We start from the raw sequence: 17,537 nt of genomic DNA, 5'->3' as shown, positions 1-17,537 counted from the left end.
TGTTGGAGTCCAGTGAACTCATTGTGAAAGACTATTCTCTGTAAACCCTCGAGATGGTTGTGTGTGAAAATCACATGTTGAATCTCATGTTAAAAGTCATGTAAACCACCTTTCTTCCTCATTCTGATCCTTTGAACTTCATCAAGTTTTTTTTAACCATGAAATACATTGAGTTGTTACCGTGTGATTGGCTGATGAGGTACCTGTGTAAACAAAAAACTAAACTAATAAATTAATAAAGTGGGAGTACATATACAGTAATGGAACTTGATCATTAAGAGATTGGTTAATAAATAAAAGAGATAGAGAGCAGAATCATGATTTCCTCTAGTAATTCTTATGAAGCTGTATAATTTTCATAGATTTTTTTGTGGAATCCAGAAAATGAGAATTTACAGTTATTCAATCTTGAAGCAACAGATCTTCAGCTTGATACCGGTTGGATCTGATGTTTCCCAGCATACAAGCTGTTGCTTCTTTTTGCTTTGACAAGTGAATGTTTTTATCTCTTGAACTTTTTTCCAGTCAGCAGCATTAGGTACCTTACTTTAAAAAAATCATTATTATAGTTACGTCATAGATAAAGTAACAAAGTTGTAAACAGAGTTATAGCATTAAAAGAGTAATTAATTTCCCTGAAATGTAATTATTACATTACTTTAAAAAAAAAAAAAGTTCAAATATGTTCCTTATACCGGAATTTCACATTTATCTGCATGTTCGTTCCCAACAAATGTGAAACTTGCGTTCACCCAAACCAAAAATGACTCTCATTTAACAATAGTAGAATAGAATAGTACAATAGAGTTGTAACGATAGAGTAATTAGTTAGATCACCTGTTACTGAAAAAAGTATCACAAAACACATAAAAACACACACACACACACACCCACACACACACACACACACACACACACACACACACACACACACACACACACACACATCTCATACTCTCTCTCTCACACACACAAACTAAATGGACATAGAGCCGGACCCCCCATCCATCAACCCCACTTTAAAATGTACTGTTTCTAACAAAAATATATATATATATATGGACATATATGTTGGCACTGATGAAACAGGTGAACCATGAGGAAACGATAAGGGGTCCATCTACATCCAGAGCCACCCCACCCATGACCAAAGAGGACGTAACCATGGGAACAATCCTGATCAGAGCCGACCTTGTCCACATCATAACCAGGGCCCTGACTACCCAGACAAGAACAATCACCATGTCAACGACCATGCAGTCACAACAGGCATAGCTTTCGATGTCGAAAACCCCCATGAGGAAAGCATATGACACTGTTAAAAAAAAAAAAGCAGCACTCTGACTACCACCTAATTATGACGTCCCCTTCTGTTTGAATTCTTGTGCTGTTGCTCTCAGATGTACGTCGCTTGGGAGAAAACCGTCTGCCAAATGACTGTAGAATAGAATAGAAAAATACACATTGGCTACATATATTCAAATGACATTTTTCTTTTCTTTTTATTTTTTTACATTTTATTACAGGACCAAATTAAAACTTCTTATGATGTAAATTAAAATTTTCAAGTCATTATTTCTTTTGATCCATAAAGTGTACTGGCATGATTTGAACATGTTAATCTGATGAGTTTCCTAAAATTTCATGTTAGGTTTAATTAACATTATCTTTAAAAAGGGTATTTAAGTCATTCATTCATTCATTCATTCATTCATTCATTCATTCGTTCATTCATTCATTCATTTATTCAGCTTTCATCCCCTAATGCCTACATTTATTTGCATCAATAGCTAAAAGGCAAATAAAAACAGTTGAAACATTTGAGAAAAATAAGAAGAAAAATACTGGAATAAAACACTAAATAAATTAACAATAATAAATCAATAGAAATGAATAATATATAAATAAATAAAATAAATACAGAAATTAGAGTAAATAAAATAAATGAAATAAAATAAATTTATTTGAAAAGAAATAAATAAAAAGGTGATTAGAGGTAGTGTCAAGGGGTTAAAATAACTCTGCATGTCCAGTTTGAAGCAGACTCAAACAGCTAACACTGGATTACTTTGTCACTGAAGAAAGGCTAGAAACCTTGAGATTTAACATTCCTGTCATTTTATCATATTAAAAATTCAGGCAGAGCACACATTTTTTTAATTTGTATCCCTTTCCCCCTGCATGGTCAAGCCCACCCAGTGGAGGTGAGGAGAATCTTTGCATGTCAGGGCCACTTTCATGTCTCAGTGTTTTGCAGTCAATTCAAAAAATCTGAAAAGTGTGATGTGAATGTGTGATGTGTCAGGACAGTGTGCAGGTTAAAGACCTAAATAACGTTACATAACCAAAGATGTTTCCTGGTGCTTCCCAGTGTGTCCGTTGAGGTCTGTTTTGGCTAATGTTTTTCACGTATGCCAGTTTCCTTTAGAGGCTGTTATGTAACTCACTGGCACACAGAACTATGCCATTCAGGCCTATTAAAGCAAATCCCCCCCCCCCCCCCCCCCCCCCCCCCCCCCCCCCCCCCACACACACACACACAGACCATACAAGTCCAGTTTGCTTTGAAGTTTGCTTTAGCTTCAGCTGCATTCCCTGATAGTCTGAAGGCCAAAAGTGGCCACATATTTGAGACTTTCTGACCTCAGGCATCGCTACAGAGAGTTCTTCATTTGCTTTATTGGGTAACAGGAAACCTCCTTCTTTTATTGCCTCACCTTGATCGTTTACAAGATGGTAAAAGTCAGGCTGGAGTGCCCATCTATGAATGTACCACCTACTGAGACCTGGCTCGTTAAAAACACAAAAAGCTAATCAGGACGGCATGTTGGAGCTGAACCACTGATTTATGCACTAGAAGGACTTCTCTAAAATCTGTCTTTGTTTCTGTTAAACAGTTAACCTTATTTTGAATCTGAGTGACAGGACTTTGAGTTATTTCCATCCATGTCTTGATTTGATGAGTGTTTTGCCTATTTTGTGATCATGAATTAACTTGGACATTTTGGAGATCTTTATGTGGCGCTCAACTAAAGAGCAGCTGATCTGAACTCTTGCTCCCCCCTCCTCAGGCTTAACTTTCCTCGGGGCTTTCCAGATGAGTATTCCTTCATGACCACCTTTCGCATGATCAAGAACACAGTGAACAAGGTGTGGAACGTCTGGCAGGTAGTGGACGAAGACGGCAACAAACAAGCTGGGCTGAGGCTGAATGGGGACCAGCAGGCCCTGGAATACTTCCTGATGGGTGCAGATGGAAACCTGCAGACCGTCACCTTCCCCGGCCTCTCTGTGCTTTTCAACACTAAATGGCACAAGGTGATGATCGGTGTGGAGCGCAACCAGGTCACGCTGTACGTGGACTGCCAGCCTGTTGATCAGAAACCAATTAAAGGCAAAGGCCCCGTCAACACAGAAGGAGACACCCTTATTGGCAGGCTGGATGCTGATCCTGATGCCTCTGTGGTGGTGAGTAAAGATGGAGAACTTGCCTGTTGCATTTAATCATCGGCTTGTAACGTTTTCAGGGAAGTGGTGTTCTCTGTGAAAAAACACATTCAGGTTTATGTGCGTGCTGAGCTCTGCCATAATTCTAAAGTGCTGCTGTCACAGCAAAGCTGCTCAGCTGGGTTCCAGAGGGTAAAAAAAAGGAAAAATGTAATCCCTGCAGAAAATCCCACCGCTGGAAAACCGAAGTCAACATAAAGAGCTCTGACTCAAAACTACAAAGAAATGAGAGTGCCATTAAAAAGCATTTCCACACACATTTTTCAGTGTCACATATGTATTTGACTCCATGTCCTCTTGTGCTTTTGCAGTTTGAGCTCCAGTGGATGTTAATCCACTGCGACCCAAAGAGAGCCCAGAGGGAGAGCTGCAACGAGCTGCCTGCCACTGAGGTACAGCAACAAAGACTCAGATCTGCTCAGCCTTCGCTTTGGTTTGTGATTTTATTCAGGAAAGATGGAGCATGTTAAAGGAGACCAGCAAAAAAGTAGCTTTAGAAAGGAGCAGAAGAATGAGAAAAGCCTCAGTTTTACTAGATGTTGGGGTTAGTTTATGATCTTATGCAGTCAAAATGCAAACTCTAACTAGCTAAATAGTAATCTTTGCTAACAGAAAAGATGAGTTAACACAATGTCAGACAACAACATGCCAAATAACATCAAAATGCACAAGCAATGTATGAAAAATTAAGGATGACCTTCCTGCTTCCATAAGTATTAAGATGATAAGTAGCAGCCAGGTGCAGTTAGTTCAGTGAACTTGATTAAGTGGTTATCAGCAGGTGTAATAACCTGGTGAGTTAATGCTGTGACGCATGCAGGTGTGTTAACACAATGCTAAGGAGGAAAGACATCAGCATTGATCCCAGAGACAGAAATGTTGCAGCCTTAAGTCTGGAAAGGCTTATAAGATCTTTTCTAAGCTATTAAAAATCAGTCTGGACAATCAAACAACAAAAAACCTGAGATACATCTATTGTGGCAGATGCCTCACATATCTCTCACACACGTCGCATGTTCATAATCAGAAACATGAGGAAGATCATGATGCATGTGTATTAGATTAAGCCGAGGAGTACTGGTGACAACAAAATTGCAAGGATGTGCAGAATTTAAAATAATCAGCTGAATTTGCATTGATCGTTGTGATCACAACATTGCAAATTCCTGGCGGGACTGATTTAGAAAAAGATGAATGAATGAATGAGTACAGCTTGTTTGGAAAAGTTGCAGGAGAAATTCTGTTCTATCTAACAGGAACACAGCAGCACAACCACAAAACTTCTGGAGCAATGTCTTCTGAACAGATTGGAAAACTAAACACAGCATAGGAAGCAATAGGAGCTGGGCACCTTGCAGTCTCTGGAAGGTCAAACAGGAGCTGGGCACCTTGCAGTCTCTGGAAGGTCAAACAGGAGCTGGGCACCTTGCAGTCTCTGGAAGGTCAAACAGGAGCTGGGCACCTTGCAGTCTCTGGAAGGTCAAACAGGAGCTGGGCACCTTGCAGTCTCTGGAAGGTCAAACATGGCTTCACAGACTATTGAGCCGAGGGGTATTTTTGGTTTTTCACACATCGTTTCTGCATTTTGAGTTTTTGTTTAATAAATGATAAGTCAGTGTTATATATCCTGAGTTATTGTTCATCTAAGGTTGAATGAGCTGATTTCATTATTTTGTAACGTTCTAATTTATAAAACTATAGGACTGTTTTTTTCTTTTGGTCATTCAACCATCTTTTGATATATCAATGGTCAGAGAGAACCTAAAAATGTAGAACAGAGTGTGAGATTTAAGTTTGTCCTTTCAGGATAAGCCTTTTTAGTGAAGTAAAACTCACACACGCACAGAGTGTATAGAGTGTGTGACATTTACGATTAGGTATGAGCTTTAAGTTCTTTACGACTGTATTATAATAAACGAGAAGTCTGCCTCTGAGACATACTTTCGCCTGCAATGAAAAGTTTCACCCCGCTGTCTCACATCTCATTTTCTGTAACATCTGCAGTGCACCAAATATGAAGTCAACATTTATTTTCAGTCACATGTATGAAAATGTAACATGACTGTGCCCCTGTAGACACAAACATTGCCTGACCTGGTTCACTCTATTAGCTCTCAGGCTAACATGGGGGGTGTAGGCACTGTGTTTGAGGCTTTGTATTTAAATGACAGCATGATATTGCTCACTACTATGATTGTGAACAGGTACGCTTCTGCTCACACTTTTGGTGAGGGTGGTGTGATTACTTTTACTAACTCTCCTTTTATCTGATTTCCCTTGCTTCTGCAGATGTATGCCAATGCTGAGGTATTTATTTTTCTACTCTACCTTCTTTATGCTTCATTTTTTTAAGCCAGTAATCTATTCCAGAGCGGCAGTTGCCTAATTACCTTAGAGCTTTGTCCTTAATCTGTTTCATGGTGGTTGTTATATTTGTTCACTGTTGTAGGATATATATATATATATATATATATATATATATATATATATATATATATATATATATATATATATTGTCATTTCTTAAAGTAGTCTTCAGGAATAGTTCTCCAGGGTTCTTGAAGGACTTTCCAAAGCTCTTTTTTAGATGTTGATTGTTGTTTGTTCTGTTTTCTATCTAAATAAATCCATGTTGCTTCAAATATGTTCAATATCAGAACTGAAAATGAGTGATAAATCAGCAGCTGTCCAAAGAAAAAGGCTGAAAGACCTTGGAAAACTTAAAGAACTATCATTTGAATTACAAGTTCTACCTTCTTGGAACCAAGATATCAAGATAACAGGAGTGGCTCAAGGCTTTGGCACAGTACAGTTTAACCTGGCAGAAAGACACCATACACAAACTATGAATGAAAACAATTCAAGGGTTAAATAACCCTTTGAACAGCATCAGCTCATTGATATCGCCTTTAGTATTATTTACACAAAGCTTTAGTCAATCACTCTAGTTTGAGCATTTTTTTTCAAACATCTGCGATCATTGAGCCTCATCTCATCTTGATGGTTTCATTTATTGCTACTTTGACGAGACCATTGGTGTCGTGAACCAATGTAGATGTGCTGGGAAAAAATTAAACAAAGAATAGCAAAATAATTCAACACACAAGATTAGTGTTATGAAGAATTATAATCTCAACTAAACTGCATTTTTTCCTAAAGCTAACCAAAGTAGCTATGCTGCAAAAAGAAAACAAAACACAAGACCTAATCTCACACATCCCTTGCAAAAGAAAGCCATATCCCTGACCTCCTTACCAGTATATGTGATTGTAGTCAATTAAATTAGATTCAGTTTAATTCAGTACATAGTTCCATTTTACAACTAAAGTCGTCGAAATGCATTTTACAGAGAATTTACAAATAATTATCCAGTTTAATCCTTTCATAACCTAATTAATTCAAATCTGGTTCAATCCACTTTAATCCCACTGAGTTCAACACAGGCCAGTTCAGATCATATTTATATAACAAGAATTTGTAAAAAAAAATAAATAAATAAAAATAATAAAAATAATATATATATATATATATATATACACTATCGTTCAAAAGTTTGGGGTCACTTCCCTATTGAATCCCCATTTTAGCAGAAAGAAACCTGCAACGTAAACAGACTCAGGATAGAAGTTCACTGGCCAAGACTGTTAGGAAGATAAAAAAGAAAAGGATAGAGCTACAAACAAACTCAAAAACATGAGGCCGAGTTTACCTGCTGTGGGACGTAAGACAAGACAAGAGAAGGACAAAAAACATCTCTGGAAAGTGAAGTGAGCAGAGTGAGGAAAGGTTTATCCTTGGAGGGACAGTTCAGATTCATCAGGGTGAGCCCTCATTATAAATCTTTATCAAAACAAAGTTCTGCTTCCCTTCCATTCTTGGAAATGTGAGAAACCCTTTATAGGTTTATAGGGGGAAAAATTACATTTTGCAGTTTTTACCATGCGTAAACTTTCCAGGGTTTACAACAGTTAAGGCAGCCATTGCATTAGGGCACCGTTGCTAAAGGACACCTCGTGTGTGTTCCGGAGACACCGCTGGCTTTGTCAAAGTGGCAGCATGTTTGCTTGGGAATGACAACAGGTTAGCTGAAAGTATAAAAAAAGATAGACAATCTTTATTTAGCAATGAACTATTCTTAAATGTGTGATTACCCCAATACTTCAGAGTTTGTCCCATCTGCTGACGGTTTGTCTCCTCTCTCAGCCTGAAAGATCAATTCAAGGTCCCCCTGGTCCCCCTGGATCAGAGGGGCCCCGAGGGGCCCCAGGAGAAAATGGCAGGGATGGAAGAGATGTAAGCATGTACTTCATGGCATCAGACATTTTTATTTTATTTTTTATTTTTTTATAGTGAGGATGAATTCTTCCTTTATTGTCTTCCTTTTAACTACTTTTTTCTCTCTTTCTTTCCATTTAGGGTCTTCCAGGGTCTCCTGGCAGTCCAGGTGTTCCTGTAAGTGATCATTTGAATAAATACATGCCTTCTTTAAAAAGTTATAAAGTCTGGTGTTAAAAAACAGATTTTTGCTGAAGGATGTTGATGCAACAATTTATTGCTTGTTTTACTTTCCAGATAGTTGAAATGAAGCCAAATCCAATACTTCAAAAACCTGAAATAAGGGCTGAATACAACACTCCAGAACAAATAACTTTCCCAGAAAAGAACTAGTTCATCTTAATGACAAAACAATGACAAAATAAAAAGACAAGCTAAGTATTGTTATATACATAATTCTGCATACAGGATGTATCTCATACAGGGAATGTAAACATGCACACAGTTTAACATTCATTAGTAAAAGTAAGTAACATCAGTAATCTCATTATCATCAGAAGGATACGGTGATAATCTTTTAAGGGGAGTGATTCTCACATCACTATATTAAGACCGTAAAGTGGAAGCATAAATCAAATTTAAGATCCGACAAATATACATATATATATATATATATATATATATATACATATAAGGGCTGTTAAAAGTAATGCATCCGCGACATGACCAGCCCCCATACATCCGTCAATTCTCTGTGATGATGGTGGGAAGTGGAAAGGCAAGATGAAAAAGATGACCCAGACCTGCACTTTTCCAGCTTCAACATTTGCACCAAAGTGTCTGCTCTTGTGGCCCTCTGGTAGTCTCTGTTTGTGCAGCAGCTGCTTCCTCCCTCTCTGTAATATTCTGTGAATCATGATGGCTGTTGGTGATCAGCTGATCGGCTTTTCTCTCTTGTTGCATTTGTTTACAGTTCAGCTGAGAAGGAGGAAACTAGCAATTCATGGTTCACACTGTCACATTTTTACCACAAAGTGTTTTTTTTAGTAAGACCCTTCTTTAACACAGTAGGTAATTAGTGTTAGACCGGGTGTATACTTCAGGTATGCATTGGTCTATAAAAGTGTAAAAGGAGGCAAAAATAAGACATTTCCTAAGTCTAGATTTTATGAAATACTGAACTGATTATTACAACTAAAGTGATCATCTAATGTAAAAAAGTGAAAAAAAACTTGTAAAAATAAACAGCCAATGATCTATTTTATCAATAGGTGTTTACTTTGGGTGATGCTGCTGTAGGATTTTTATCACTGCTGCACAAACACTCACACTTCAATGATAAAAGGAAAAACGTGTTTTTATCCAGATCATCAGTTTTATCAGAGTTTCTTCATCAATGTTGGCTGTTTAACTTCAGTAGTCACATCTGCTGGTTTTAGGACAGAAATGATCACCATGGAGTCGGTTGGTGAGATGATGATACTGTATATGAATTCTGAAAATGATTTAGAACATGGTAGATATGACGTAGAACAACATATAGAAGCACATTACATGCTGCATTGACTGACTATTCTGTTGGTACAATACAGTAAAAACGGGCAGATTTCTGGCATGTACAATAGAACTTTATCGTCATTGCAACGAAAAGTGCAATGAAAATGTAAATATATAAAAACTTACAAATGGGAATTAATAATTTTGACATGATTTGACATTTGTGATTAATTTGAAAGCATTAATCATGATTAATTAATTATTTAAGGTTAGGCAAGTAGAACCTAAGTTTATAACTTATAACTAATTTTAAATTAATGATGCATGAAAACCCCTGCAAGAAGCTTCAGTATGGCTTTTTGCATCATGTGGACAGTAGTTGGCCTCCCACTGTGGTGCCAACATAAATTTATTTCTGAGACCAACTTTACACAGAAAATTTATCAAATTTTTGTCAGAACTACAAGTATAAATTTCTGATGCAATCAAATATTTTAAGTTCAGCTTGATCAAAAATCATATTAAATTGAACAAATTCAAGTTTTCTGTTTACAGTGTTCCTAACTTTCTTTGTTGTTGTACCGTAACATCCCGTAACTGAATTTGTACCTGAATCTGATGTCAAATATCTCTACAGATTGATTTTATTGCCTCTGTCATTTACTGCAGCCACTCCATTTCTCTGTATAGCCCTCGAAGAGCTTGTCTCCTTGTAGAGCTGCAAGAGCAAAAAGTGGCCAACCTTTCATTGATTAAATGTTGACTGGCCATGCCTCTGTGTATCTTAGCAACTGAGTAGAGAGATGCAGGAAGGAGATAATGCTGTTTTATTGGTGTTGTGTTTGTTTCCTAGGGCAGCAAAGGGGAGAAGGGAGAGATCGGTCTTCCTGGTCAGAGAGGCCTTCCTGGTCTTCCGGGATCTGCTGTAGGAAACATCACCTTGCACACACCCTTCATTATATCTGCTTTTGCTGTCTGTGTGTGATAATGTGTGTGTTATCTGAGGTCCTAGTTCTACCCAGAAAATATCACATTTTTAAATTCATCTCATTTTTTAGATGTAGCAGCTAAGAAAAGCATTAAGTGTAATGATGAATATAATGATCAATGTGCCTTAAACTGTGTGTGTGTGTGTGTGTCTGTGTGGTGGATTAGACTGAGAGGGACCGTGTGATTATATTGAGAGAAAATGCCATATTGATCTGACTGTGTTTGCAATCTGCAGGGTTCCTCTGGTCCAATGGGTCCCAGAGGGCCCGTGGGCGAGAGAGTGAGTACACCAAATTCACCTCCAAATTATCCTGAAATAACAATGGAACATTGTACTTTTTTCTTGTTGCAAACATTTAAAATGCTACTTATTTCATTTTTGCTTCTAAATGCAGGGACTTCCTGGCTTTCCTGGACCCCCAGGTCCTCCTGTAAGTGACACATATCTGCAGAAAATCTAGTCTTTTTTTTTTTTCAGATTTACACAAAAAGTTTATCTTCTTCCTTTGTCTTTTCTTTTTTAGGGGCCTACAAGCGAAGGACCATCTGTATGTGTTTGCAACAGTTTCTCTGTTTTCTCTGATCCAGAAAATCCTTCACATATGCTTTAACAGTATAATAATATTTGAATTAATGTGATTTTGTGTGATGTATTTGACAGGGTCCTCCAGGGAAACCAGGAATTCCTGGAGATGAAGGAAACATTGGACCGGAGGTCAGAATAATTTCATTTAAACACATTTATTTAGTTAATTAAAACAGGGTCCTCCTGTTATGACCAAGATCCAGAGAAGGAAATGTGGTTACATGGTTACAGAGCCAAAAAGAGGATAGATGAGTTTATAAAATGTTTGAATCAGTTAAAATATGGCCACTGTTTTCTTAAACCTCACCAAGAAATTTGCTGCCTGACCCTGATTGGAAAAATTGTTATTATAGTCCTTTCTGTTATTTAATTAAAGCATGTCTCTCTCATGCTTTTTGTTATATTTTTACTATTTTAAGTAAGGTAAGGTGATGTATTTTAGACCAAGTCCTGGCGTTTTTGTAAAGATGTCTGGTACTGAAACCCAACCAAGATGTTTGATGCCTAAACCCAACCAAAATGTTTGATGCCTAATCCTAACCAAAATTACTTGGAAATTAACTGTTATGTTATTTAACCAACCCAGTCTTATAAATAAATAAAACAGGCATTTTTATTAACATTCTGGAAATTTAGTTGTGTCACAATCTATGGTTAGGAATAATGAGATGGTAATGTAGCCAAAGGAATATTTGTATAGGCCAGCATCAACATGAACAGTGAACCACAATGTGTAAACCATGCTAACCATGACCTTGTATAATATTTTTTAAACTAGAACAACCTTTTTTTTTTTTTTTTTTTTTTTTTTGAAGATGTGAACTCTGTCAAGTTATAGGAAAACAGTAGTAGTCAAGAGTAATACTGTAGTATGAGATGGCTCTATTGCATGGTCTTGAATATGTTGTCATCCTAAGCATTTATGGCTAAACAGTAAAGCTGTTTTACTACTTTATGTTAATTTTATGTTTAATTGTTTTGATGTATCTCCATTTTAATGCATATTGCTGGTAATGCTTTGTTTAATATCTGCTGCTACAACTCACTTTAAATGGATGTTTAGTTTTTAATATAATGAAAAATTACAAATGACTATTTAAGCTATATGAAATCACTTGTCAAAGAAGTTGTAAATCTGATTTTTTTTTCATATTTTAAAATGTGAAATAGATTGGCTATATTATTTATTGATATGTGTTTCATGTCAAATACAACTGCAGGGTCCACCTGGACCCAGAGGAGGACCCGGTGTTCCAGGGCTTCCTGGTCCTCCTGGCCCACCAGGGCCTGTGGTAAGAACCAGACCTAACTCCATGCTTTGCTACTAACTTATCCAATCAGACATATTTTACACCAGTCAAATGTATTTTTGCAAATACTGTATGTGTACTGTATTGTAGTTCATGGATTTTTAAATCCTCCCTGTTTCAATCTTATTGCAGGCCCTAATTGAGATTACAGCTCCTGAATTGTCAATATTGGCTGAAATGACTGAGCAATGTAGAATATTTTTGCACCATTTAATATTGACATCAAAAACTTCCCAAAAACTCACTACTTGGCAGGTGATTTATTGGATCTGTCTTCAGAAAACTTCAAACATTATAAGAAAAACAAAAACCAGCCAGTTTAAAACACTAATTTGTCTGAGCTTTTGGAAAAATCCATACCTTAAAACCTGACAGATGCTTCCAACTGGAAGCATCATGTCCAACATGATATAGGTCTGTTAAAATCTAGAAAAAGTACAGAAAACACTGAACTGTATCATGCCAAAGCTGATAATGTGTGCTTACTATTTGCTGTACTGGTGTTACTCCATCAACCCAAATAATTTCATCTTTGCTCTTTGGAATCATCTGTGTCTCTTGCTGTGCTTTCCATACAACATTATTACTGTTTTACTAAGTGATGATGTTGTATGCAGCATTTTCACATGCTGGGAACTTGTGCTGTGGTGTACTTATGAGGACATCTAAAACCCTCCACCAGCCATTTTAGATGTCGCTTTGATGTCTTATAGGGACCGCCCGGTGCCAACAGTGAGGGGAGTGGGGAAGCTGTGAGTGTTTTACTGTCTCACATGCTGCCAAATGTTTCCTGGATGCATGGCAATTGGAGTGGTGACAGCATATTTTTGAACAGAATGAGTCATTGCAGTTAAAGAGGCTGTGCAGCAGCCACACATGTTGAGTATGTGATTGTTTGTGTATGTTTGTAGTGTCCTGCTGCCTGCCCTGCTGGACCACAAGGACTACACGGGCTGCCTGGCATGAAGGTGAGGAATGCCAAAAATTGCTGAATCGGAGACTGAAATTAGTTTTCCTAATTTCTATTTGTACAATTATATCCGCCCAGTTTTAGTCAGAGGATTAGTCTAACTCAATGAATGAATGAATGAATGAATGAATGAATGAATGAATGAATCAATCAATCAATCAATCAATCAATCAATCAATCAATGTATTCCAGTCAGGTTTGATTTTATTAGGGCATTCTGATCAACCACTTTATTCAAGTAAATTCAGATTTAAAATCATCACAAGGTGTTTAAAAAAGAAAAAGAAGTAAATCAATTTAAATTGAAGTGATTATCGTCTATTTCAATCCCAGTATATGCAAGCTAGGCCAAGCAGTTCACTGTGATTTAATTGTAGTCCACTTCAGCCCAGTTCATATCAAACTAATTAAATACAATTCATTGTTATCCACTTTAATCCAGTTATAATTGTATTTATATAATACCAAGTCATGAAATGTTATTTAGCCAAGACATCCAATGGATTGCATCAAATCTTCATATTGAGTCTGGTCTTTAACACATCAGAATTAAGGGTAAATTAAATTAAACTGTATTGAATTGAATTGAATTGAATTGAATCATATCGTAACTGGTCTGTGTATCATTCGCTCATTTAATGTTCAAATAAAAATGTATAAAATAAAAAGAAATATTCAGCCTTTTTTTATTTTTATTCGTTTATTTTTTTAGTAATCCGAAACTAAATACTAAAATCAGGGTTTTTTTGTTAAGGTTTGAAAAAATTAAATAGATAAACATCCCACAGAAATCGACTGTAATATTTAATTTGTTGGATTTCCATGACCTGGAAGCTGCTGTAGATTTTTTCCTGCGAACCGGCATTGCTGCCTTTGATGTTGAGGTTGCCTTTCCCTGGCTGGCCTCCATGGGCTGCAGTCACTCTATCAATGGCACCTTTTTGGGGGTGCCACTGTCCCAGGAAGCTCACCACAGTGCATCCCACCACCTGTCAACCCGAAGGACCAACGTCCACCAAAAAGTGACCCATGTTTTGGCAGGAGCCGCGAAGAGACTTATAGACCTACTAAAGACTTTCTCAAACTAGGGGTCCCTAGATAATTTCAAAAGGTCATTGTAAAAAACTATGCACATAAAATAAATAGGGATGTCAAAATTAATCCGTGGAATTAATGCTCTTTTTTTTTTGTTTTGTTTACGCAATAATGCATTTACAACAAAGTTATTAGCCTACTCATGCCATGTCAAAAACCCAATCTGTCATTATCTAGGTGAGAGAAGCTGATTTTGGGCATGTAGGTGTATCAAATCCACCTAAAAACCCTTGATTCTCCTTTTTTATGAAGATTCTTGCGGTTTTCCAGTCTTACATTTAGAGAAGTGGCGAGGAACTTTGGCCCTTGTCCTGCAAGTTTTAGATCTTTCTCTGCTTCAACACACCTGATTCAAATTAATGAGTCACTGTGCTTAACATGATAGACTGTTGGATCCATTGTAATTGAATCAGATGTGTTTGAACAGGGAAACATCTAAAACTTCAGGACTTGAGAAGCAGGGTTCCCCACTGATTTAGAGGATGAATGCAGGATGATCCGTTTGATATTAACCACTAAGTTGTTGCATCTGAATTGTGGTCCAGATTCCTTACCAGCTGGTGGCAGTAATGCACCAAATAAGTGCTTGGCCACCATCAAGAAAACAACGAGAAGAAGTCGTTTCATTTACATAATGGCTGATAATTACCAGAGTGGGATGGAAATAAACGAAAAACGTTTCGAACACCAGCGTATGTTATCTTTGGGGTCAAAAGGTTTGGGAACCAGTGGCTACTACACTATACCCATACATGGAAACAGCACCTTCCAGCTCACAGAAATTTGACATGTTTATATATTTTTTCTAAAATCTTAACGTTAAATAAAAAATGCAAACAAAAAAAAAAAAAAAAAAAAAAAAGTCATTTTAGTTTTTTGCACACTTTTGGCTAATCCAGATTGGGCCTTTTATTTGGTTGACCAAACATGAAATTTGATTTATACATTTATTTTACAGTCACAATTACTGGGGAATTTCAGTTATTCTCTGATATTTTATATGTTTTCTTTTATATATATATATATATATATATATATATATATATATATATATATATATATGCGACTCTTATGAACAAATGTTCAATTAGGATAATAACTATATCTCCGAAATCTTTCATTTTCCATCTTCTGTGCTATGAAAAATTATTTCATTTTAATTTTTAATAAATACATTTTTGCCTTCAGGGACACAAAGGTTTGCCTGGGGAACCTGGAAAAGATGGAGAGCCTGGAGAGAAGGTATGCAGAGGGTAATCTCTAACACATGAGAGAGTAAGATCCTGCCTTCTATGTAACACATAAAAAAAAGTTACCAATGCAAAATGCAAACTATATTTAACTGATGTGATTCAAGCCTTTGTTGTAATTATCTTTGTTTATTGGGGTTTCATTTTTCTCACAGGGAGAGCCCGGGGAAGCAGGTCCTCAGGGGCCACCAGGTCGTATGGGAGATGATGTAGGGAAGCTTCCATTTTCACAGCATCAGTACTGATACATGTGTATATCTTAATGGTGTTAAAATAGGTCAGACTATTTTAAAAATTTATTTTATAAAATGTAATTTAAGGGACAAAGAGGACCCATTGGGTTCCCTGGAACTCCTGGAGAGAAAGGAGACAGAGTGAGTTCTACAGTGATGACGCAAACATGTATATTGACCTGTTTAAAGATACAATCTGACCCTCCACTTTTCGTAGGGTCCTCCTGGTTATAACGGCATCACTGGACCCACTGGTCCACCTGGAGCTCCTGTAAGCTGAATTAATTTGAACCGTTCTTTGGCATTTGGTCTATGAGTAGCAAAGGAGGGATGTAACAGAACGCTTTCTCTCACTCTCAGGGTGCGGAGGGAATTCGTGGACGCCTGGGTTTGCCGGGGCCCAAAGGAGATGAAGTGAGGCAGCGTTAAGTTTGGATTATTTTGCAACATATGATAGAAAACCCCATCAGAAATTAAAAACTATGCCCTCATCTTGATCAGGGAGCTGTGGGACCTAAAGGAGAGTCGGGCATTCAAGGGGAGAAAGGAGAAGTTGTAAGTATGCTCATATTTCAGAAAATGTTTTCATTACCCTCTCCTTTTTTTTTTTTTTTTTTGTTTTGTTAAGCTTTTGTCTGCTTTTGTGGTGTGATGTTGCAGGGAGAGCCTGGCAAAGATGGCTTGGATGGACTTCCTGGAGCTGATGGTGCCAAGGTAATCTCTAAAATCCGTTTATTATTATTTTTTTTTTTTTTAACTGCAATCAAGCTTAGGTCTTTGGTAAAATCCACTCAAATTGATTGCAACCTATGAATATGACATTTCAAAAATTAAATTTATTTAGAAAATATTAGGGATTTCCAGAAACCTTTCCAATTTTATTTTCTCAGGCTTTAAAGAAACTAGAAACATTAAATAAAAAGATTGAGTGGTTGGATAGTCTGCCTTGTTGTAAATGATTGATTTAGCCCTTGTTTATGTTCATGATTATTTAGAAAGATAAAATATAAAAGAACAAATATGTTGCATCTAATCACAATATGTTGATGATCTAATGGGTGTAGGAGTGATGTTATTGTTGATTCTAAGAGCGCCTGAACAGTGCTGCTCTTCTATGGCTTCAATCAGTGCGACACTCTCCTGGTTAAAACACTTACATTGCTGTCTTTGGGTGCTCTGTTGACTGTCTGATCCATTTAGCTATCTCAAATGGGTTTGTAAACCTCCAGTTTACAAACTTTCCAGAGAAGTCAGCATAATTTTCAAGTGAAACTTACTTTGCAACAAACAGCCTAACTGTCCCTCTTCTTCATGTCTCTTCAGCTCTATTTCATGTGCTTTATTTAAGGTTCCAGATTACTTTAATAATACCTGTGGGTAGATTTGTTTTACAGAAACAATGATAGCATTTATACATAACATAACACACATTAAACCTGACAGACAGGTACCTGATCGAGTGAAAATTGAAAAAAAAAAAAAAAAAAGACAAAAGTGCTCAGATGATACCAACTATATCTGTCATTCCTACCTCATGTCCACACAGCCTCAGCATTTATCTCAGGAGGAAGGAATGTCAGCCTAAACTAAATGTCTTTTTTTTTAATTTCACACAAATCAAAATGAAGCAACTCAGCCTCTCATTACTGTGTGCTTACATACTGTTGTCCAGGAATCACTGTGTCCCAACATGCTGTCTCATCTCTCCAATATTTTGTCTCTGTCTCTTGGCTTTATTGCTTTAAACATCAAAACTTAAGAAAAGTAAGACAACAAACTACATCAATGCTCTTCAGAAAAAAACCCCAAAATGTTCCAATATGG

General features: G+C 36.9%; 1 protein-coding gene across 1 annotated transcript in view; it reads left to right on the top strand.

Moving 5' to 3' along the window:
- LOC121628034 (collagen alpha-1(IX) chain-like) overlaps positions 1 to 17,537 on the top strand; it is a 44,306-nt gene that overhangs the window by 13,366 nt on the left and 13,403 nt on the right. The window contains exons 4-23 of the mRNA XM_041966930.1: positions 3,072 to 3,468; positions 3,819 to 3,899; positions 5,797 to 5,814; positions 7,711 to 7,800; positions 7,924 to 7,959; positions 10,133 to 10,204; positions 10,505 to 10,549; positions 10,665 to 10,700; positions 10,794 to 10,817; positions 10,931 to 10,984; positions 12,076 to 12,147; positions 12,879 to 12,917; positions 13,077 to 13,133; positions 15,419 to 15,472; positions 15,636 to 15,689; positions 15,801 to 15,854; positions 15,931 to 15,984; positions 16,074 to 16,127; positions 16,215 to 16,268; positions 16,374 to 16,427. Coding sequence (XP_041822864.1) covers positions 3,072 to 3,468; positions 3,819 to 3,899; positions 5,797 to 5,814; positions 7,711 to 7,800; positions 7,924 to 7,959; positions 10,133 to 10,204; positions 10,505 to 10,549; positions 10,665 to 10,700; positions 10,794 to 10,817; positions 10,931 to 10,984; positions 12,076 to 12,147; positions 12,879 to 12,917; positions 13,077 to 13,133; positions 15,419 to 15,472; positions 15,636 to 15,689; positions 15,801 to 15,854; positions 15,931 to 15,984; positions 16,074 to 16,127; positions 16,215 to 16,268; positions 16,374 to 16,427 — 1,399 coding nt within the window. The remainder of the gene's footprint in view (positions 1 to 3,071; positions 3,469 to 3,818; positions 3,900 to 5,796; positions 5,815 to 7,710; positions 7,801 to 7,923; positions 7,960 to 10,132; positions 10,205 to 10,504; positions 10,550 to 10,664; positions 10,701 to 10,793; positions 10,818 to 10,930; positions 10,985 to 12,075; positions 12,148 to 12,878; positions 12,918 to 13,076; positions 13,134 to 15,418; positions 15,473 to 15,635; positions 15,690 to 15,800; positions 15,855 to 15,930; positions 15,985 to 16,073; positions 16,128 to 16,214; positions 16,269 to 16,373; positions 16,428 to 17,537) is intronic.

The sequence above is a fragment of the Melanotaenia boesemani genome, chromosome 17 (assembly GCF_017639745.1).
Source record: "Melanotaenia boesemani isolate fMelBoe1 chromosome 17, fMelBoe1.pri, whole genome shotgun sequence".
NCBI classification, from domain to species: Eukaryota; Metazoa; Chordata; class Actinopteri; order Atheriniformes; family Melanotaeniidae; genus Melanotaenia; species Melanotaenia boesemani.
This window is presented reverse-complemented; position numbering and strand designations above follow the sequence as displayed.